This window comes from Strongyloides ratti (genome assembly GCF_001040885.1).
Source record: "Strongyloides ratti genome assembly S_ratti_ED321, chromosome : 1".
NCBI classification, from domain to species: Eukaryota; Metazoa; Nematoda; class Chromadorea; order Rhabditida; family Strongyloididae; genus Strongyloides; species Strongyloides ratti.
Window position 1 is genome coordinate 4,882,833 of NC_037307.1, and position 23,457 is coordinate 4,906,289.

Consider the following 23,457-nt stretch of genomic DNA (forward strand, 5'->3'; position numbering starts at 1 on the left):
GTAATGTAATATAAAACTTATAAAAATTTATCTAATTCTATTTATTATTTTTTTAATTGATTATGACTAAATGCAAAACAAATTAAACATTTATTTATCCATTAAAAATACTATCAAAACAATTATAAATGTTCTATTAAATATATATATATATATATTAAAATTATAGCTTTTTAAAATATCTATAAACAGTAAAGATTTATAATATTTAGAAAAAAAGATAAAAATTTTTAATCATACTTATTTTATTTATTTTTCTTAATTAATGTAATTATTTATCATTATAATCTTATTTCATCATTTTATATCAAGCTGTGTTTGTATATTACTAAAAAATTTTTAAGATACATTTCCTCATTAAAAATTATAATTATAAGATGTATTATATATTAACCATTAAAATTTTTTAATTTATTTCTATTATAAAATATAAAATGTTTTATCAAATAAAGATTTATACTATTTTTTTACTTAAAAAGTATAAGAAAATAAATTTTAGTTAGAAAAAATTTAAATTAACCTTACCACAATCAATTTTTTTTAATGATTTTATTTTTTAAAATATAAAAAATTAACTATCTTTGTTATCATATTTCCTTAAAACTTTTTATTTAATACAAATAATTAAAAACAAATATTTAAAATTACTAACTTATGTTGTGTTTCATTTTTATTTGTTATGTAAAAACTTTTAACTAATTTTTAAAACTAAATTCTATCACGTTTTATTATTTTTCACAAATCATTTCATTTTTCATACACTAACATTTTAGCTTTTTGTCTAATTATCAAACCTGTTTCTTGTTAAACAAAAACATTTTAATTATTCAAGTTTGTTTTTTTTTTTTTTTGCCAAAATTATATCTAATTTATATAGTTTAAGATATTTATATTGTTAACAGTAACATTCAATCATAATTAGAGTAAAACTTTGTAATTAAAAATAATATTTAAATTACCAATACTAGGAATAATTTTTTTTATAAATAATATATATATTTATTTTTTTTTAAATTTATTAAATAAAACAACCTTTTTAACACTTCTTTTGACATTCTTGTTTTTAAAACGACAAATACTTGTGTTTAAAATAAATGAACAAAATTAAAATATGTCAATTAGTACAGGATGAAAAATGTATTAATTAAGTTGTTTTATTATAAAATGAACGCTATTTGCAAAAGATTATTAAATATTCTTTTATTCTATAATATATTTCTTCGAAACAATTTCTTAAGACTTGTTTTTATAAAATTAATAAAAATTTTATCATAAATTTTAGCATTATAACATTTAATTTATTTTTTTACTTAAACTAAAATATTAAAAAAAAAAAGTTTATTAAAAAAAAAAACCCATCAAAATGCTTCCAGCTATTTATGGGCCTCTTCAACCGGTTAATAACAATGTCACTTCAACAAGACCATCAGAACATTTAATTACATCAGCCGCTGCTGCTGCTCTTGCTCAGTCAGCAGAACACATCGCCAATGGATCAAAAGACACAACTTTTACTAAAATATTTGTTGGAGGACTTCCGTATCATACAACTGACAAGACACTTCATGAATTTTTTGAAGTATATGGTGATATAGAAGAGGCTGTTGTAATAACAGATAGAGTAACTCAAAAATCTCGAGGATATGGTTTTGTAACAATGAAAGATCGTGCTGCTGCAGAGAGAGCATGTAAAGATCCAAATCCAATTATAGATGGTAGAAAAGCAAATGTTAATTTAGCTTACCTTGGAGCTAAACCACGAAATAATGCACAGTTAGCAGCAGTTGCCTCAACATTATCACAATTACCATTACAAGCACAATTACAAGCTTTATTTCCAGCAGCCAGATTAGGGTAAGTTAAAGAAGAATAATAATAAATGTATATATATATACATATAACTTCAAGGAAATAAAGCAAAAAAAAAAATTATGCTGTAAAAAGTTAAAAAAAAAAAACTGGTGAGATTAGTTGTGTGAGGACTTGAGATTGACTTTATAAATTAAAGTGTGTTTAATGTATCATTTTTGCCAAGTGTTTTTTCACCTCACTCTTCTTAACTTTTATATATATATATATAAATTTGAAAGACAATTAAAAAGTCTAAAAAAAAAAAAATTCTTTCGTTAAATTTATATGCTTAAAATTATACAAATTTGATTTCACTAACCTTTTTGCTATTTTTTTTTATATTAGAAATAATCTATATATGTGAAGAAATATATTAATTGTTTATAAATTATAGTTAAATTTGTTTTGTATATGTTTTGAATTAACTGCTTTTATAGATAATATTAAGTTTTTATAATAGTTAAAAATTATTTTTATTTATAAATTATTTTTTTTTTCTCGTAATATTATTTCTTCACATCTTTATCGATCTCATCAATAGTGCAAGCCTAATCAATGTTTTTTGAATGTATTTGAAATTACTAAAATTTTAGGTAATATATAATATTATAATTATTTTTAGGCTTTCACCATTATATATACCAACACAAGCACCAAATCCAATGTTAGCTCCTGCTGTATCAGCTAACCAATTTTCTTTGGCGGCACATTTACAACATGCAGCAGCTATAGCTAACTCAGCAAATAGACCTCAAGTTCAAACCACAACATCTACTAGCGGTAATCAAACAGCAGGTGTATCCAATCATAATAATAGTACATTAACAAGTAATACAACATCATCATTACCATCTGTTAATCAACAAGCATATTTTGATTATGCGACAAGTTTAGCAGCATCAGTAAATAATCCCGGAAACATTGGAATTGGAATACATCCAAATGCTATATTTAATCCTCAAGGTTTGAAACTTTATACTTTTATTAATTAAATATATTTAGTTTCATCAACATATGAATCTTATAATCTTTCTCCATCTCTTACAACAATTAATCCTTTATATTCAATTCATTTACTAGCACTTCAAAAACAAATGACAACACCATCAGCTACTCATGAAACAATGAATAATCAAAGAATATAAGATCTCTAGAAAAAAGAAGGTATATAATTTAAAACGTTGAATGTTTTTTTTTTTAAAAATAGATTTTTAACATGAAAGATGTAAACAGAAATTTTTCATTGCATTTTAAATTGCTATTCAAATCTCCACCTTCAATTTATAGTTTGTAATTCTAATATATTTTGGTAAAGATGTGTATAATTCAATTTACCAAGTTACCTCCACATTTTTATATTTATGTAAATAAAACTTTATTGTACAATATTGTTATATAATGACAAATAAAATAAATTCCTTCATATTATATATATATATATATATATATTTATATATATATATATTGTTTCTTATCTCTCCCCGAATAACTAAAAAAAAAAAATTATAATTTTATCAACAAGTGTTCAAAAAAATAAGCTATATATATAATAAAATATACAACATGATTCGTATTTTAAAATTACTAATATAATCATTTCAATCACATCATATTTTATTATTTACTAAAATTTATTTTTAAAAGGTTATGCAAAAATGTACCCAATTATTTTATATTGTAAAATATAAACTTTCTAATTATATGTACCTTCTTTGTCATATATATATATATATCATTTTTAACTATTACTATTTATTCTTTCATGTATCATTTCTTCATTCAATAATCTTTTCTCTTTTTATAATGTATATATGAAATAAATAATATATATATATTATTCTTTAAAAGTAATTCAATCTTATTTATATAAGTCCATACTCCTTAACACTTGCTATTTATAATGAACCACAAAGTGTTTATGCCTCTATTCAAATTTATGCGCAGCTGACATATTCTAGAACATTTTAGATGTTTACAGATGTTACTTCTCTTGTTAATAGGAAAAATATATCAACACCTGAATCATATAAAAATTTTCTGTTTGAATGGACAATGACTTTGTAAACACAAATTCTTTATCCATTAACATAATTTTTTATTTTATTATTATCATTTGTACCTAATTTTACTTCCAATTTTATTATTACAACTACTTCACATATATAACACTTAACCGTAATGACATTTTTGTTAAATTAAACATCTTATAAATATTATGGATTAAATATAGATAACAGTTGTTTAGTTATTATTATTGTATATATATTATATTTATATGTAACTCATTAATCCTAATAAAAAATAATTTTATTTTCTCCTAACAAAGTTAAACAACCTCATTGATTTTCATCTTTATTATTTTTACACGTCTTCCTGCGTCCCTACAAATATTGCCGAAAGTTCTAACAATTCGGCATTTTATATATATATATTTTAATATATATATATATACTTATTTCATCATCATAACAACGGCCTTTATATTCTTTATGTTACCAATAAAATTATCGTCATTATTTAAAAATGAAATTATACAATGTAGTTGTAGTAGTAGTCCTTTTGTCTGTGATTCATGAATAATTTTAAACATTTTTACAATATTATTTATATACTTTATTATATATATATCTTTTATAAAAAAAAAAAAAGATAATAAATTTTTGATTTAACTTTTATTTCAATGTAGTATCTTTTATTATTACTTTTTCAAAGAGAAGTTTTAAAACAACAAATTTCGTGAATCATTAAGTGTTTACTTTGTTTAATTTTTAAAATTGTTTGCTAACTAGATAATGTTGACGACAAACATATATATATATATATATTCCATGATCAGAGATCATATTTAGTTTATTATATAGTTTGGTGGAAAACACTATATATCTATTATCTTGCTGCGAATATCCCCTCGCGCAAGAGGGAAATATAATTCCCCGCCTTTTTACTCACTATCCATATATGGACACATCATTTTCATTTTACATTTGGTTTTGTATCAGAAGTATATGTACATATATATATATATAAATGTATATCTACGTATATTTTTTTTTCTCCTATCTTTTATTTATTTCGTATCTTATATTGCCATTATCTCTATATATATATAATATTTTTATTTTATAGGGTTTATTTTGTCTTATTCACTGCGGGTATATTACATAATATGAAACGTTCAACTAGATATTATTATGAAATGAATGATAAGGCATCACGCAAATTAAATCAAAAAATGAATAACGAATATTCTATTGATGGCAGGATTGTTAAAGTTACTAATAAATTTAGTGATTTAACAAAAAAAGTTATGCAAAATATTAATGCATCAAATAATGTTGAATTTTTATCAGCTTTAACTGAAAGATCTAGGTATAATTCATGTAATATTCCAACAACACACATGGAAATATATGACCAAGACAATACATTAAAAAATGATAGTAAAAATATAATTTCTATTTGTAGTGACAACACTTTTCAAAATACATCTGTATTCGATAAAGTTATGGATTATCTGTCTCGTATACCGGATGACATTTCCGATGAAATAGAGGATAAAGAAATATACGAAAATGAGGATGATAATATAATGGAAAATGTATATGGTAACTTTGACGAGAATGGTGGGGAAGAAAGTTGTAAATTAATAGAGACTAAGAAATCTCAACCAATAGACATTCCCATTACACCTATTGAAAAAAATCCTTATGTAGGATCTCCTCATATTGAATATAAAATTAATGCCATTACGGGACAAAAATACATCAGCAATATCTTTGTTAACAAGCCAAAATTATTCTAGTATTTCTTTGCATTTCATAATATCGGTACCATTTTTCTGTCTTGGTAAAGGCAATATGTTTTTTTTTTTGATAAAATAAATAAACTCTTTTGTTAATGTTAAAATCAATGTATAAATAAAAGTATGTATTTCTTTTCTTTTTTTTTCATACGGTTTAGATATAAGTTAACAACGAAGACTTTTATATTATAAAAATTATAGAAGACAAAAAAAAAAAAGAGAGTCAAAAGATATTAACAGATATTTATTAGGTCAGAAAAAACTGAACACTAAAATATAAATAGTATTTTAGGAATAAACAAATCAATGATTTGCTCTTGATGCAGCTTGTTGTTCTTCCTTTTCCTTCCATACATTTGCTATCTCTTTAACATAAACTAAAATTTTAGGTGGTAATGATGAGCTACTCTTTTGTGATGCCACTCTATGTTCTTCAAATCTAACACTTTCAAAATATTTCTTATATTTATCAATTCCAGGAGCATTTAATATTGTTTCAACCATTTGTTTTGCAATTGCTTTATTAGTTGCTTCATCACTAGCATTTCTAGTCCAAATACTAATTTTGGACCCTTTACTTCTTATATTGCAAACAGCACCACATATTGAGTTATTATATTCTGCAAAATGCTCACTTGTCAATGCAAGCATTAATTCTTTCCACATATTATCAAGGATTTCGCAATTAGCACTTTTGTCTAATGTTAAAACAGCACGACCTCCCTCAACATTGTCACTCTCTTCCCATAATGGTTTTATTCCATGTTTAAAAAGATTATAATCAGAACCATTTTTTAACACACTTGGGGGTTTTGCTTCATTAAGAAACGCTATAAATTCACCAAGATCATCAAAAGTATAAACTTTCATTAAACGGTTTAACCATGTTAAATCTTTATCATCCTTCAAATAATAAAGATCCCATTTATTTTTCATTGGAAATTTTTGTCTTAAAATGCTATCTTCAGGTACATCCTATAATAAAAATAATTACTAAATTACTAGTTATTTAAATTAAAATTCTTACAAATTCTTCATCCTCCTCCTGATTTATTTCACCATTTAAATTATCATCCTCATTTGCTTTGTTACCACTACTATTGTCCAATATCTTTTGTTTGTCAATTTCACCAGAATCAATTACTGTTTCACAACTCATTTTTTTTTAAAATTTCTAGTATATTAAAATAAAATAATAAACCTAAATTAAAAGTATTAGTAAACTAAAAAAAGTATAATTATAAAAATGTTTCGTGGAACTTAATTTTATTTTATAGTAAACTTAAGTAACTTATTTATTAAAAAAGAAATTTTATAAAGATAAATAATTAATAAACTTAAATATTTAAATATTTAATAAATAAATAAATAATAAAATATAATAAAAAATTACTAATTGTAAAAATTAGAATTACAAATTTATAGTAATTCCAAAACAAATGTATTTTTTCTCGAGACGATTGTTTCTAAGTTATGTTTGATGATTTTGAAGAATAGTGGTATATGATGTCTTTCGGAGATTGAAACTAAATAAATAAGATAATCTTTTATTTTTTTCAGTTATATTTTAATTTTAAGCTATGTTTCGTAATCAATATGATAGTGATGTTACTGTATGGTCCCCACAGGGTCGACTTCATCAAGTTGATTATGCTGTTGAAGCAATGAAGCAAGGTAGTGCTACAGTTGGTATTAAATCAAATACACATGTCGTTCTTGTTGCTTTAAAGGTATATTTTTTAAAAAATAAGAATTTTTTTTCATCAAATTTTATTTTTTGTAGCGTGCAGCAAATGAACTTTCATCACATCAAAAGAAAATTTTTGAAGTTGACTCACATGCTGGTGTATCAATTGCGGGACTTTTGTCAGATGGGCGTATTTTGGCTAGATTCATTCAATCAGAATGTTCATCATGGAGATGGAGTTACAAAGAATCTGTACCAATTGCTTGTCTTGCAACTCAAATTCAATTAAAACTTCAAGCAAATACTCAATACTATGGAAGAAGACCATTTGGAGTTGGATTACTTTTAGCTGGTTATGATCGTGATGGAACTCATCTTGTAAAAACTGAACCTTCTGCTGAGGTAGTTGAAACTTATGCATCTGCTATTGGAGCTAGATCACAATCTGCTAGAACATATTTAGAACGTCACTTGGATGAATTTGCCACATCTACACCAGATCAATTAATTTATCATGCTTTGATGGCACTTCGTGACTCATTACCAGCAGAAGACAATCTTAACAAAAAGAATACATCTATATCAATTGTAGGAAAAGGTCAAGAATTTAATACAATGGACAATGATCAAGTTGTTCCATACTTGGAAGCTATTTCAAATATTCCTCGTACAACAACTGGCTCTTCTGAGCAACCTGCTCAAGGTGGAGATCCTGAACCAATGCAACAAGACTAACTTATTTATTTTAATGTTAACGGAATAGAAGATGCGGCAATTCCCGGTTTGGTTCGATTTAAATTGTAATTTATGTTATAATAAATGTAAATGATTTAATTATTGTGGTTTATACATGTAAAATGATTTGTTTGTTGCTAAATAATTGTTTAGAAAAAAAAAACAAACATAATTTTAAATAACTATTTTTTTTTCAAATTCACTATATAATTTTTTTCGTCATTTAACTTTAACAATAAACACATTTAAAGTTATATATCATCAGCTTTTATTACAGTACATTAGAATCGTGAATTTAAAAAAAAAGTTTATGGAGGTCTATTGATAGTCTATTATTTTTATTATATTTAACAACTGAAGTTATGTTTGATAATCTGAATCATTTTTATTTTTTCTTATCAAAGACATTACTTTTTTACATAAATCTTGAAGTGCAAATTAGGATAATAAATTTTATAATTTATTATTAAATTTCTATAAATTTAAATAAAATTTTAATATATACAAATTATTGTTGAATAACTTTACTTATACTTCTGTAATAAACATATTTCTTCATAATATAAATAGATAATTATTACACAAAATAAATAAATAATGGTTAAAAGAATGCCTATAGAAATTAAAATGTTTACATGATTCATTATTTAATCAAAATAAATTTTTGATGCATAGATTAAGGTTTTTTAATATATAAAATATTAAAAAATATTTTGTATAATAAAATTTATTAAGTAATTTAAATATTTTTTATTTCTATCATTATGGATTTTTTTTTAAAAAAAAGTACTCTAACAATTTATGATAACATTTGAAGATTACTATTAACTAAAAATTGCTTTTTATTTTTATTGCAATTGAGCTTTTTTTAAAGTGTGATTTTTTATTTCAGTTATATTAAATTTTTTTCCAAAATTTCTTGTTTGATTATTAATAAGAAAAAAAATATATACTATTATATTTATTATATTATATAAGATGATATTTTCATAGATAGATTGAATTTCATATAGTTGTGAAATTTCAAATTTATTCCCATAGTTTCAATTTTTCAAACTTAATTCAGGAAAAGTTAAGTATTTATGATGTTAATGCACATCTATTCATTGAATTTCATTGTAAAGATATTGAAAATGAATTTATATTTTATTAAGTAAATGACATTTTTTGAATTTACTTGGTCAGATAGAATCTTATAAAATGCATTTTCAATTTTATTTTGAAATATTTATGACCAATTTTGTATGTTAATTTATGTTGAAGACGATCTTTGAATGCTTTATTTGTTAATATTCTGTTTATTTCAAAATTTTAATATAACCAAAAATGTATTATTATATTTTTGCTAATAGAAATATGAATTTTAAGAAGTATTTATTTAAGTAAAAAAAAAAGTTATACATTGTGTAAGTGTTATAAATTTAGAAATTTAAGATGAATTATTAAATAATTAATTTTTTTTAATCTTTTTATATTTTAAATTTTAATGTTTTTTTTTCTAATATATTTTTTTTTATTGAAATAGGCAGTTAGTAGAATCTTATTTAATTGTATTAAAATAAATTGTTAGTAAAAATACTATTTAAAAAGTAGTATGTAAAAATATTTTAAAAATAAAAATTTCAATTGAAAAATGCTTTTAACTTATTAATTAATATAATAAGATTATTAATTGTTTATCTATTTGTTATTAATAACATTTTTTTTTAAAAGTATACCAAAAATTTTAATAAAACTCCCCTTCTGATAGATAAATTTAAAAAAATAAAACTTAATTTCAATGAGAAATTGAATGTACTCACCAAACTAATTTACTCTTCATTAAAATTTAGAACATGATGTAGATGAAATGACAATTTAAAGTTAAGTTTTTTTTTTTAAATATACTTAAAGTATGCTATACAGGATGTTTTCAGTAAGTTTGTGCACAATAAAATAACAGTTAAATTTTTAACAAAAAAAAAAAAAAAAACAAAGAAATGTTGTTATTTATGAGGCGTTCTATGAGGATATTATATATTACTCAAATATATCATGAATACTAATATTATATATTCATATACTTTAAGATTATAAAATATTTTTTTTACAAGGTATATATATATTTGATATCTAATGTGGAAAAAAAAATTTTATAATCTTATATTTTAATTGTTTAAAAGTTGATGAAATATCTTTATACTTATCTTAAAAATAAATATAATATAAATTATAAACTTTAATCTTCTTTTATAGACTAAAGCTAGTAATTTTCTCATAAAATATAATTTTTTTTTGTTTAAATTTAACAGTATGAATAACAATCTTTTTAGAAAATCTTTAAATAAAATTTCAAATATATACATATATATATATTTGTTTAAGTATAAATATTTGCTACCTCATTTTCAATATTTTATTCTTTTGTTAATTACATCATCTACTATAATATTTAAAGTTATTTATTTTATGCCATCATTACTAAATAACATCATGTATTTATTATTAGCTTAATAAAATCTCTTTAATTTTAACCAATTTTTATAATCATAATATTTACTTAATATTAGATCTTTATTAATTACTTTTTAAAAATCATTAATATACTTTTTCTACTTTATTTAATAGATGTATATAATAAATGTACTGATGGCTACATAAATTGTCAAGTTAAAGAATGAATTATATAGAAGTAATTTTTACTAAGTCTCTATTGACAAACTATTTTTTGTAATTATTAAAATTACTCCCTAGAATGGCAAATTGGCGTGCCATTATAAAATTTAACATAACTTATATTTTATTTAGAATCAAAAAATATTTCATATCCTAGTAATACACTATATGTCATAATTGGAATTTATATATAATTCAATTTATTATGACAAATTATTTTGTACTTTGCTAAAATTAATTTCTTCATTTTAGGTCATTTTATATTATTATTATTGTATAGATACAAAAAAAAAAATTTAAAATAATTTATATTTTGTAAAAATTTAAAAAAAAAGACAAAAAACTATATAAGATGTAATATTTTAAAGTTTTAGAGAAATTTAAAAAGAATAAAACCTTGTTAAGTATTTTAAAAAAAAATATTTCATTTATTCAATGTCCTACCTTCAAATTTATGTTAAATTTAAAAATATATTTTATTTTGTTAGTATAACTTCAAATATACAAGGAGGCAATTTAATATATAGTATATTTTAAATATATAAATTCAATGAAAACATTACAAAATATATTTATTTCATTTTTTTATTTTGGAATTAAAAACGTGAATATTAGTATATTAAGAGATTTATGTTTTGAGTTACATTAATCTTTTCCAATTCATAGAAAAATGTTTTTTTTTTTATAAAAATATATGTATATATATTATCAAAAGAAAAAAAAAGTAAAATAAGTATAATTGTTAATTATATTAAAAGAAAAAATTTCTAATTATCACGTTATTTTAATTAACATTTATTTATTTTTTTTTTGTATACTTTCATAGTTTAAAAATTTTTTTACTTTATTATTATAGTTTTTTGTTTAAACTGTTTAAAAAATTTTATGAATATTTGTTTTCATGGTACTGTATATTGGATGCTGATAAATAATATTCATACAAGTTTTACAAATGTTTTACTTAAAAAAAATATACATTTATTATCTAATTAAAGTTTATTTTATACAAATAATATTATCATCTTCAATAGTTACCATCAATGATGAGATAGATTCAAGTGTGATTGATGATGATGAATCATCAGGAGAACAAAATATTCCATTAAAATCAGTATTAAAAAATATTAAAGATGAAGAAAGTTCTGGAGGAAGTTCTTCAGCAGGATTTGTTTCATTAAGATCAGTTCCATTACCTATTGCTATGGATGAAATGTTAAATGCTGGTAGGCATGTTTATGATAAATACTCTACACCAACACAAGGAAATGGTAAGTAATATTAAATATGTAAGTTATTTAATTATTTATATTTGAAGATCCAACTCAAGTAAATTTAACAATGTACATTGAAGGATTGTCTGGTTTCAGGACACAAACAATGGATTTTCAATTAGATGTTTATTTACAACAATACTGGAAAGATAAAAGATTATCACACAATGAAAGTTCAAGAATATTGGTAAGAGATAAAAAAATTCTTGATAAAATATGGCATCCTGATTGTTATTTTGCAAATTCAAGAATTGCAGAATTTCATACTGTTACACAACCTAATTTTTTATTATGGATTGAGAGAGATGGTCGTATATTATATGATACTAGAATTTCAATGATTGTTATGTGTATGATGAACTTAAGTAAGTTAAATTTTCAATAAGTACTTATTTTTAATTTTATAAAAATACTTAAAGAAAAGTTGTTTATATTTATATAATTATTTATTTTAATTTTCTTTTTTTAGGTAAATGGCCATTAGATTCTCAAAGATGTTCACTTAGAATATTGTCATATGCATATAATAATAAAGAAATGAATATTGCGTGGGATGTTAATGAACCGATAACTAGAAATATGGATATTGTAATGGCTGATATGAGAATTGTTGACATTTCTCCAGGGCATTGTAATGGAGAATTTCCTACTGGAACTTGGAGTTGTGTAACGGCTGAATTTTATGTAATACGTGAAAAAATGCACCATGTAATGCAATTTTTTGTACCATCAATATTAATTGTTGTTATAAGTTGGTTCTCATTTTGGTTAGATATTGAATCTGTTGCAGCACGTATTAGTTTATCAATAACAACATTACTAACATTATCAACACAGGCAAATGCTGCTAGAATGGCGTTACCAGAAGTTAGTTATTTAAAAGCAATAGATGTTTTTATGGGTATATTTATATTTTTTCTAAAATTTTACCAAAAAAAAAAACTTTATTTTAGGAACTTGTATAGTATTTGTTTTTGCTGTAATTATTGAATTTACAATAGTCAATTATGCTCAAAGACAAGGTAAGTTTTTATTTATTAATTTTGTTAGATCGTTAGTTTTATAACTATATTATTTTTTTATCAAAAAAAATATATGTATATATATAGTTATTATAATTTATTAAAAGATAAAATTTAACATTTATATAATTATTAACTTTGCTAAAGTCACACATTTGCTTAGTTATTTAATTATCTATACCTAGTTAAAAAGCTACTTTCTTATATTTTTAATAATAATAATTTTTTTTTTTTGATCGAAAATGGTCATCATTGATAAGTAATCTAAATGAAGGTAAGGATTGTTTTTTTTTTTTTTTAAAAAAAGTACTTTGTAATAAAATAAGTTTAATTTTTTGTTATTGCACTTTTATATTCAATAATCACTTTTTTATTAAAAAATTTTTTTATACAAAAATAATTTACTATTTATAGCTACTCAAGGGACAACAGGGGAAGGAAATGAAAAATCTAAGCGGAAAAGAAAAAAATCTTCTAAAAATAACAATAATGACTTATCACAAAGGGCAAAAAATTTTTTGCATAAAACATTAGCTAATTTTAATTTTGGTAATGATAAACAAAAGGGGTACTGTGATGTAAGTATATTATAGAAAATTGCAACAATTTAATTTAATTTATATAAATACTAATTTTTCATACTTTTGCACTATCACACTATTGCTTTATTTATATTGTTTAGGATTCAATTCCAGCTGACACAATTGGTCCAATGGAAGCATGCTATCTCCTTTTGGATACATTAACAGGGACTGTTTCTGTTAATCCACCATCTTCCACTAACTCTGATTCTATTAAATCACCAAATGAAATTTTCAATGAATCAGATAACTCACGCCTCACAATGCTTCATCCTGCTTTTCATTCTGTTACTTTTGAAATGCCTAATTTTCAGGAACACTCATTTTCTCATTGTCCACAATATGGTCCATCTTCTGTAACTTCAAGTCAACATCACTCTCCACACTCAGCATTACTATCTCATCAATATACTCAAGGAACATCAACAAATACCTGTTGTGAAAATATTCACCATCCTACAAATCAATCACCATCTTCATTATGTGATTGGAGACTTAGGGATGCTGAAAGATTAGCTAACTGGTCAAAAGTTGATAATATTAATAATGAAAATGATAATAAAAATAAACTTAAAAAAAGATCTATTACCAGTAATATTAAAGCATTTACAGAATATATATCTGACAATACATCAGTTAACACTGATGAAAGAAATCCTCATCCTTCACATGATAATAACATAAAATCAAAATTAAATTTTCAAGATAAATGGGCATCTGCCTTTAGACATATACAAAATAAAAAGTAAGAAATTTTTTTTCTTTTTTTTTTACAATAAAATTAAACTAAATTTTATAATATTTGTAGGAAGATTGCAGCTCGAAATAATGCAAGAAAAATAGATCAAAAATCACGGTGGATGTTTCCATTGTCCTTTTTAATTTTTAACATATCATTTTGGATATATTATCTTTATATTGTTTAATATAGCATAAAATTAATATTTTTTTCTAAAATAGTTTGGAATTTATAAACTAATTCCTTAATTTATTACTTTGAAATTTTAAAATCTAATTAAATTTAATAAATTATAGAGCATATATAAAGTATTAATTAATTTTTTAATTAATTAAAATAGAAATCTCTTTCTTGGTAAGGATATAAACTTAAAATTAATTTGATTTAATATTAATTAAGGTCGGATGTCAAAATATGTTTATTTTATAAAGTACTTACCAATTTCATAATTCTAAATAAGATAAAATAGATATTACATTATATAATCCTAGTGTAAAATTAAATGAAAGACGATTATTTAAGTAGTTAGTTTAATTTTTGATCAAACCTAATCGTTTGAATATTTGAAATGTTACATATGGTATATTGAATTTAATTAGGCCGAAAAATATTATGATACATATAACAATATGTGTTAGTTTAATCTTTTCTAAAATTGTATATAAAACAGATATGTTTTACTCTATTTAATCTTTTTATTTATTATTTAACTTGTCAAAAACATTTTTGCTACTTTTCAAAAAATAAAATATGATAATTAAAAAAAAAAAAAAACTATATTTTCGTCTTTTTAATTTGAGAGAAACCTAGAAAATTATTCATTTTCAAATAATTGTTTTTCAATTTCAGAATATATATTTTACTTTTCATGCTTGACTTTGATTTACAATTTTTATATTATTAATAATAATACTTTATAAAATATATTTATAATAATATTATTATAATAATATTGCAAAAGTTAACATTCCAAGTACGTATTATATTAATTTGATCAAATTATCTTTTTTTTTATAGTTCTGTTATAATTAAAAAGTGTTTTTCAAAATTGCTTTTTTTTTATTATTGACTTTTTAAAATTCAATAAAAGCAATTTATATTTCACTTATTATAATTTATAACTTTATAATATATTTATATTCTATTTATTTTATTTTATTTATTTGTAATATTTTAATAAAAATGAAAATTCTTGGTAATCATAAATCAAATTTTTACAACTATCTTTTAATAATTATAATTTGCCTATTAGGAATAATTACTATAACATATTGTGAAAAATTTGATAAAAAAAAAAAAGGAAATAAAATAATAAATAAAACATTTTACTATTTTAATATGACGAATGTTAATAGTTTTTATCATAAAGCAGCTATAACCGCCCTTTTAAAGGTATGTCTATAATAAACTTATCTTTTTTTTTATTTTACTTATAAATATATATAAATTTTTTAGTCAAAGGCAAAAAAAATTTTAAAAGTATTACCAAAAGTTGAGGAAATAATTTTTTGGCAATGTTCAAGTGATGTTAAAAAATTAAATGAATTGGCAAGATGTGTTGTTAAATTATTAAATATAAGGGATCGTTATATTGAGGAAGGTAAAATTTCTGAAACATATTTATCAAAAAATAAAGAGATGGAATATAAGACATTATCAAAATATGGAAAATTAAATATTAGAAAAATAAAAAATAATATCAAAGTTTTTAATACTACAAGATATAATCTAGTTAGAAAAGGATATGATGTTAAAAAATATTTATATAGTTTGGAAAAACCTTATGATATGAATAGGATAAATAAATTAAAATATTTAAAAAAAATTGAAATTAAGAATGAATTATATAAACGGAAACGTGTAAAAAAATCTGTTAATAATTTTTATGAAAATCTTGGTGATTCTAAAATAGATGAAAATTTTATACAACAGATTAATCGATTAAAAGAAAAAGAAAAATTATTACCTGGTCATTTACGAAACTTGAAACGTCTTGAAAGATTTAGTAAGATGACAGAACATGTAGATAAATATATTGAAAGAATGAATAAACATAATGAAAATATTATAAGTAAGTATAATAATCCATTAAAAATAAAAATTAAAAAAAATAATAAATTAAATAAAGAGAATCAAGACTTTTTGAATAAAATAATGGATATTGTCAATGATATATTTTTTCAAAAACAAAGATTTTCTTTTTTATCACCACGTCTTTTTAATATAATACCACCTTGTGAAGATATAAATAGTATAAAATGTAAAAATAAGAAACGATTATTATCACCAACTGTATTTAGTTTTCATGAAGATGATGGATATTTGAATATTCCTAGTTTAATGAAATCGGTAGTAGATAATAATGTAGAACAAAATCAATGGTTAAATTTAATTCTAGAAATTAGTGGTGCTTCAGTAGCTTTACAAAAAACTATTGATAAATTAAATCCACAAATTGAAGAAATGGAAAATAAAATTTTTCCTAGTGTTATAAATGTTGAAAAAATGGAATATAGATATAAACAAGCTCTTAAAATGTATAATAAAAAACAACTTCATGAAATGAATGAATATGGATATACATTTTTAAATCATGAACAAATAAAACTTTTAAATAAAAATAATGAAAACTTGCCAAGAATTCCACAACTTGGATCAATGTCAAGAAATTTTTTAGAAAATAGATTAGAAAATGATATAAGAAATTTAGCAATGATTAATGATACTAGTAATAATTATAATGATTGGTTGAATTTAAATTTTAAAAATAAGAATAGAATAAAACGGCAAGAAAATACTACTGAGATGGATTCAAATCATTCTAAGGAAGATCCAGAAGCTGGACATGGTCATAATCCATTTGTAACTCTTGAACCATTTGCTTTCTATAATAGAATAGGAGAACCTGTAACACTTGAAATTGCAACATTATCACCCCATGCTTTTATTAATGAAATATTATCACCAGAAGTTTTAACTGTTCATACATTAAATCCAAGAGCTTTCATTGCTTCAGTTTTATCACCGAATGCTTTATTAGCAAGAATATTATCTCCTGGTTTTTTTAGAGCAGAGATATTGTCCCCTAGAGCATTAACTGCATGGGTTTTATCACCTGACTTTTTACTTGTTGAAGTTCTTTCACCAAAATTTATTGAACCAAGAATTTTATCACCAGAATATTTACAAATTCAAATTTTGTCACCAACTTTTATATCACCACGTGTCTTATCACAAGAAGGAATTGGTGTATTGGTACTTTCTCCAAATATTTTGTCTCCTAATGTTATGTCAAGAGAAAGTTTAATTGTTGAAATTTTATCTCCTCATATACTTGGAGGTCATGAACATACTGAGTCAGGTGAATCTGCTGAAGGTGAAATTACCGGTGAACATCATACTGAAAATCATAAACCACATCCTCATCATTCTGAATTCCATCCAGTTCACATTCATACTTATCCATTCAGTCATCAACAAATTCCACATGCTCCTTCTAATCTTTTTATGAGTAGCAAGGTACGGTAAATTGTTTAAAGATCTCAGTATGACATATTAAAACAAGTGAAAGTTTTTTTTTTTATACTCAATGTATATGTTGAAAAATTATTTATCCAAAATTTGATAATATTTTTTATTTATTATAATTTACATAGTTATTTTATTGCATAATATATGATTATTTCAACAAAGTAAATTCATCAAAACTAAACTTTAAATTTGATATAAATATTAACAAGAGAAAGAGTATAATAAATTATGGAAAAGTAGCTATTCTTGGAATCCAGTCTAAAAAGAAAAATGAAAAAGCTTTATTTAAAGAAATAACATTCAGCTTGAAATATCCGCAATAATACTTATTAAGATAATGAAAATTATTAAATTCCACTAAACCTGATATATATTTGTTATATAAAATCTATAAACAATTTACGGTTAATATTAATATATTAATATAATTGTATAAATTTTAATAAAGTATTTTATTTATTTAAAATAAATATTTAAAAATTTTATTTTTATCTTATAAATTATTATTTTTTTATCAATTCTATAATGAAATGTATTCTAATAATACTTTTATATTTAAATTTTACATCTACTTTAAAAAGTAATAAAGCATCAAAAGTTTTAAAAAAATCTAAAAATCCAATGGTAAATTAATATATTTATATTATTTTAAAAATTTTTTAGTTTACTATTTTAAGTTGGAATTCAAGGTGGTGGGAAGATTTTGGTGTTTGCAAAAAGTATAATTGTTTATATACAGATAATAGAAAATTATTAAAAAATGCTGATGCAATAATGTTTAATGATTTTTTTTATAATTGTGATACTGATATGAAAAATATTGTTAAAAGACCAAAAAAAAGTACACTTTATGTTAATGTTTTTTCTGAAAGTTTTGTTAGAAATAAGATAAGATTAGGAAAGTTATCATTACCATATCCAAAAAATTATTTTAATCTTACATATACTTATTTACCAAATGGAGATATTTATAGATCATATGGAAATGACACATTTCAAATAAAAAATTTAACATCACATAATATTCAAATTTTGGAAGAAAAACTTCATAAAAGTTTTAAAAATAAGAAAAAAGATATAATTTGGCTTGTTTCAAATTGTGAAACACCATCTGGAAGAATGATAGCAGTTAATGCATTAAAAAAATATTTAAATGTAGTACAATATGGTTCATGTAATAAAAAATCTATAAAATTAAGTGATAATGAAAAGAAAAAATTATTTGAGAAACATTATTTTTATATAGCAAGTGAGAATACTGATTGTAAACATTATATAACTGAAAAATTTTTTGAACGTTTTTTTTATGATTCTATTCCAATTGTAAGTGTTAGGAAATTGTATGATGGATATGCTCCTCCTAATTCTTTTATTGCAATGGATGATTTTGAATCACCTCAAAAAATGGGTGAATTTTTAAATAAATTAAAAAATGATAAAAATGAATATTTAAAATATTTTGAATATAGAAAATTAGGATGGGTACAAAAACAAGAAAAATTTGATTCTAGATGTTATATTTGTAAAGAATTAATAAAATTTTACAAGTCTAAAAAACAACGTATATATCCAGATATAAAAAGATGGCAAAAAGAGTCTAATGAATGTTTACCTAATAATTATATACCTAGAAAATGGAAATTAACAAGATAAAAATGTAATTTATTTAGTAAAAAAATATTGTAATTTTTATGAATAACAAAAAATATATTTATTATATATTTATTTTAACTAAAAATGAAATCTCCTGAACTTTCGTAGTCAAAATCATAGTTTGTGTTATCATTATTATCCTCATTAACATTTTTTGATTTTTTATTATAACTTTGTTTGTTGCTTTTTTTTGTCTTATCCTCCATATCATCACTGTTTTTTTCAGATGTTTCTTCTTCACTTTTATTTGAATTGTTTTTTTTTGAATTTTGGTATTTTGTTTCTGATTTTTCATCATCTTCTTCTTCTGATGATGATGAATCTTTGTCATCTTCACTTGATTTTGATGCTACCTTTTTCTTGTTTGATTTTTTTTCATCTTCTTCATAGTCATTTACTTCATATTTATTTTCCTTGTTATTTTTTGCTTCATCTTTGTTTTTCTTTTTGGTATGTGATTCATTTGTATTTTCTTCAGAATCATTTTCTTCATACCTACTTTCCTTGTTATTTTTTGCTCCATTTTTATTTTTCTTTTTAGTATGTGATTCATTTGTTTCTTCTTCAGAGTCATTATCTTCATATGTACTTTCCTTGTTATTTTTTGCTCCATTTTTATTTTTCTTTTTAGTATGTGATTCATTTGTTTCTTCTTCAGAGTCATTATCTTTATATGTATTTTCCTTGTTATTTTTTGCTACATTTTTATTTTTCTTTTTAGTATGTGATTCATTTGTATCTTCTTCATAGTCATTTACTTCATATGTATTTTCCTTGTTATTTTTTGCTCCATTTTTGTTTTTCTTTTTAGTATGTGATTCATTTGTATTTTCTTCAAAGTCATTTTCTTCATATGTATTTTCATTGTTATTATTTGCTCTATTTTTATTTTCCTTGTAATTATTTAATTCATTTGCGTTTTCTTCATAATCATTTGCTTCATATGTATTTCCCCTATAGTTTTTTGCTTCATTTATACTTTCTTTATAATTGCTTCCTCCATTTCTATTTCCTTTATAGTTATTTGTGTTTTCCTTATAATTACTTATTTCATTGTTTCTTCCTTTATAATTATTTTCTTCTTGTTCATACTCCTCATCTTCATTTTTGCGTTGGCCTGTTACCATTTTACCATTATATACTGTTTTTCTATTTTGATCATCATTTTGATAATTATTTTTTTTATTTTCTCCATTTTGATAAGTGGAGGTTTGACGTATATTTCCATTATTTTCATAATAATTTCTTGGAATAGGTGATTGTATATTATATGGAATGTAATAAGTATTAGGGTAATTGTTTCTTGCTACAAATGGATTATATTCATTTGAATAATAGTATGGTAAAATATTATTGCTTTGATAACCGTTTACATTATTATTTCTTGTATATCCTTGTGAAGGTTGATATCTATTTTCTAGTTGAATTTGGTTGTTTGAATAGTATGATCTTTCTGGTATGTTAGGATAATTTTCAAAATTTTCCCTATCATAACTAGTTTTCTTTTGATACATATTGTAATTTGAATCTGAATCAGAGACAAAATAACCATTATTTTGATTTGCACTTTTCGATTGATATTGCATATCAAAATATGGGTTGTAAGCCATATTTGATGTATCATAATTGCTACTGTAAAAACTTTTCCCATAAAGAGAGTTTACGAAAATTAGGCTTAATATAATAGTATATGTATACATAATGTTTTATTAAATTTAATAGTTTCTAATGAAAAGATGTCAAAATAATTTATTAATTTTCTTTTATACTATCTTTTTTTAAAACAAAAATTACTTCTTAACAAATATATTTAATTAATCGTCAAATATTAACAAAGACTTAATCAGTAAATGAACTTATAATTACTTTTATTTCTCTATTCATAAATATATTGTAAATTTATAATTACATATAAATACGATTATTTTAAAAATAAAGTTTTTTCATAGAAAATTTTATGTACTAAAATTATATTTATTTTACAATTTAATTTAAAATGATTATAATTTTTTATTATAGAATAGATTATTTTAAAGATTAAAAATATATTTATATACATAGTATGTCATATGTTAATATTTTTTGGAGTCATACAATATTTGTAACTTTAAAATAAAACATTTGTGTAATTTTTGGCGAAATAATCTCTTTTTAACCTTGATAATATTAAAAATTCTTTCTTAAGATCTTAATTTATTTGATATTTCTATTATTTATTATTTTATTTAAAAGATTAAAATTGTTATGTCAAAGAACAGTTTTCTTAAAATTTTCATATGATGCTATTAAATTAAAAATAATATTAATTAAATTAAATGAAAAATAAAAAAAATTTATAAAGACACCCTGTATAAAAATAATTTTTACGAAATAAAAATGTTTGAAACACTATACATAGATATCTAAATTCTTATGTACAATAAAAAAAAACATAAAATTAATTATTTGGTAATTCTTTTAAAAAGTCAATAATATCAGATATCATGTATTCTTTATGTTTATTAAATGGTAAATTCATGCAACCATGACGTGCATCAATATAATTTCTTAGAAGACAATTTCCTCCATGATGATTTATTTTTGTTCCATACATTAATCCATCATCACGTAAAATATCATCATTAGCTGTAAGAACAAAACTTCTTGGCATTTGTTGAAAAATTTCAGGTGAAGAAAATAATGGTGAAAAGTCAGGATCTAATAAATGTTGAAAAACATCTTTTTTCATTTGAAGAAAATCTGAAGTAATTTCAGATTTTGATTCAAGTCTTGTATATAATTTATACTCATCTGGTAAATATTCAAAATTATAACATTTTCTAAATTCTTCATTTTTAAAAAACTCTTCACATATATGACGATTCTCATTCATAAGTAAAATTTTTTCTTTTGTTGGAGCAACACCAAGATACATTAATCCATATCTTGCCATTGTAACTGGTGTTAAAAATTTATCTCCAGACAAACCTTTATGATAAAATTCAAGTTGACTATGAGTTTGATAATCAATCATATTTGTGCAAGGATATATCAAAATTTGACTATAAAATTTTCTATTACCACTTTTAATAGCACGTTGGCAAACAACAGCAGCCATAGATCCCCCTGCACTATCACCCATAATAGTAATCTTATCTGGATTAATATTATATTTACTTAAAGCAGACTTATTTAAAACAGCATCACATACATCCCAACATTCATTTACAGCAACTGGATATGTATGTTCTGGTGATCGTGAATAATCAATTGATATAGCCATACATTTTTCTTTTTCAATAATAGGTAGTAAAACACAATCAAAATCACGGGGTCGTAAAATAGCCCATCCACCACCATGAATATATATTATTAATCTATTACTTTTCTTTTCTTTTGGTTCATATATTCTACATTTTACATTATTAATTTTTTCATTTTTTATATTTATCCATTTAGGAATAGATTGAGGTAATATTGATGGCATACTAACAACTATTCTTTTCCATTTAATTAATGCTTTATATCCAAAAATATCATCAATAATATCACCCTTAAAATATTAAGTTTAAGGTTAAATAAATAAATAAACATACTATACAATCATTAAGTACAAATACTGCAATATCAATAATTTTAGCTTTAACATTTTCATCCATTAGTTTATTTTTTAAAAAAATGAAAGTAACTAATGTTACAACAAAAATTACAAAATATATAAACATAATTTTACTTGTTTACTTATTTTAAACTATATTTACATTAATTTGTTATATTTTTTATATTAAAATTCCTATAAATAGAATGTAATTAATTTTAATGTATTTTTGCTTTAATTAAAAAAAGAAAGTATTTTATCATACCAACTTTGATAAATGTAATATATTTATCATTTTTATTTTTATAGTAAAAATTTTTAAAATAGTAAAGAAATAAATGTAACTATTATAA

The 23,457-nt window shown here is 21.9% G+C and overlaps 9 protein-coding genes across 9 annotated transcripts; 6 read left to right on the top strand and 3 right to left on the bottom strand.

The window, feature by feature from the left end:
• Positions 1-1,363: 1,363 nt before the first annotated feature.
• SRAE_1000157400 (RNA recognition motif domain and Nucleotide-binding, alpha-beta plait domain-containing protein) lies at positions 1,364-2,996 on the top strand (the record flags this gene model as incomplete). Its single annotated transcript, XM_024648547.1, has 3 exons — positions 1,364-1,854; positions 2,474-2,814; positions 2,854-2,996. The coding sequence occupies 3 exons, from the start codon at positions 1,364-1,366 to the stop codon at positions 2,994-2,996; spliced, it is 975 nt and encodes a 324-aa protein (XP_024502514.1).
• Positions 2,997-5,017: 2,021 nt separating this feature from the next.
• On the top strand, positions 5,018-5,653 carry SRAE_1000157500 (Hypothetical protein; the record flags this gene model as incomplete). Its single annotated transcript, XM_024648548.1, has 2 exons — positions 5,018-5,220; positions 5,317-5,653. The coding sequence occupies 2 exons, from the start codon at positions 5,018-5,020 to the stop codon at positions 5,651-5,653; spliced, it is 540 nt and encodes a 179-aa protein (XP_024502515.1).
• A 303-nt stretch (positions 5,654-5,956) lies between these two features.
• Positions 5,957-6,812, bottom strand: SRAE_1000157600 (Translation Initiation factor eIF-4e family and Translation Initiation factor eIF-4e-like domain-containing protein; the record flags this gene model as incomplete). The annotated part of the gene is made up of 2 exons (XM_024648549.1): positions 5,957-6,628; positions 6,681-6,812. The coding sequence occupies 2 exons, from the start codon at positions 6,810-6,812 to the stop codon at positions 5,957-5,959; spliced, it is 804 nt and encodes a 267-aa protein (XP_024502516.1).
• A 421-nt stretch (positions 6,813-7,233) lies between these two features.
• SRAE_1000157700 (Proteasome subunit alpha type-1) lies at positions 7,234-8,075 on the top strand (the record flags this gene model as incomplete). Its single annotated transcript, XM_024648550.1, has 2 exons — positions 7,234-7,383; positions 7,437-8,075. The coding sequence occupies 2 exons, from the start codon at positions 7,234-7,236 to the stop codon at positions 8,073-8,075; spliced, it is 789 nt and encodes a 262-aa protein (XP_024502517.1).
• Positions 8,076-11,682: 3,607 nt separating this feature from the next.
• Positions 11,683-14,530, top strand: SRAE_1000157800 (Gamma-aminobutyric acid A receptor/Glycine receptor alpha family and Neurotransmitter-gated ion-channel transmembrane domain and Neurotransmitter-gated ion-channel family and Neurotransmitter-gated ion-channel ligand-binding domain-containing protein; the record flags this gene model as incomplete). The annotated part of the gene is made up of 8 exons (XM_024648551.1): positions 11,683-11,998; positions 12,046-12,366; positions 12,471-12,902; positions 12,955-13,054; positions 13,284-13,297; positions 13,438-13,601; positions 13,706-14,349; positions 14,413-14,530. 8 exons carry the CDS (start codon positions 11,683-11,685, stop codon positions 14,528-14,530), a joined length of 2,109 nt encoding a protein of 702 aa, XP_024502518.1.
• A 995-nt stretch (positions 14,531-15,525) lies between these two features.
• On the top strand, positions 15,526-17,871 carry SRAE_1000157900 (Moulting cycle MLT-10-like protein family-containing protein; the record flags this gene model as incomplete). The annotated part of the gene is made up of 2 exons (XM_024648553.1): positions 15,526-15,735; positions 15,799-17,871. The coding sequence occupies 2 exons, from the start codon at positions 15,526-15,528 to the stop codon at positions 17,869-17,871; spliced, it is 2,283 nt and encodes a 760-aa protein (XP_024502519.1).
• A 528-nt stretch (positions 17,872-18,399) lies between these two features.
• SRAE_1000158000 (Alpha-(1,3)-fucosyltransferase C) lies at positions 18,400-19,527 on the top strand (the record flags this gene model as incomplete). The annotated part of the gene is made up of 2 exons (XM_024648554.1): positions 18,400-18,498; positions 18,538-19,527. 2 exons carry the CDS (start codon positions 18,400-18,402, stop codon positions 19,525-19,527), a joined length of 1,089 nt encoding a protein of 362 aa, XP_024502520.1.
• A 74-nt stretch (positions 19,528-19,601) lies between these two features.
• Positions 19,602-21,137, bottom strand: SRAE_1000158100 (Hypothetical protein; the record flags this gene model as incomplete). The annotated part of the gene is made up of 1 exon (XM_024648555.1): positions 19,602-21,137. The coding sequence occupies one exon, from the start codon at positions 21,135-21,137 to the stop codon at positions 19,602-19,604; it is 1,536 nt and encodes a 511-aa protein (XP_024502521.1).
• An 827-nt stretch (positions 21,138-21,964) lies between these two features.
• Positions 21,965-23,165, bottom strand: SRAE_1000158200 (Alpha/beta hydrolase fold-3 domain-containing protein; the record flags this gene model as incomplete). Its single annotated transcript, XM_024648556.1, has 2 exons — positions 21,965-23,059; positions 23,103-23,165. 2 exons carry the CDS (start codon positions 23,163-23,165, stop codon positions 21,965-21,967), a joined length of 1,158 nt encoding a protein of 385 aa, XP_024502522.1.
• Between the last annotated feature and the right edge of the window lie 292 nt (positions 23,166-23,457).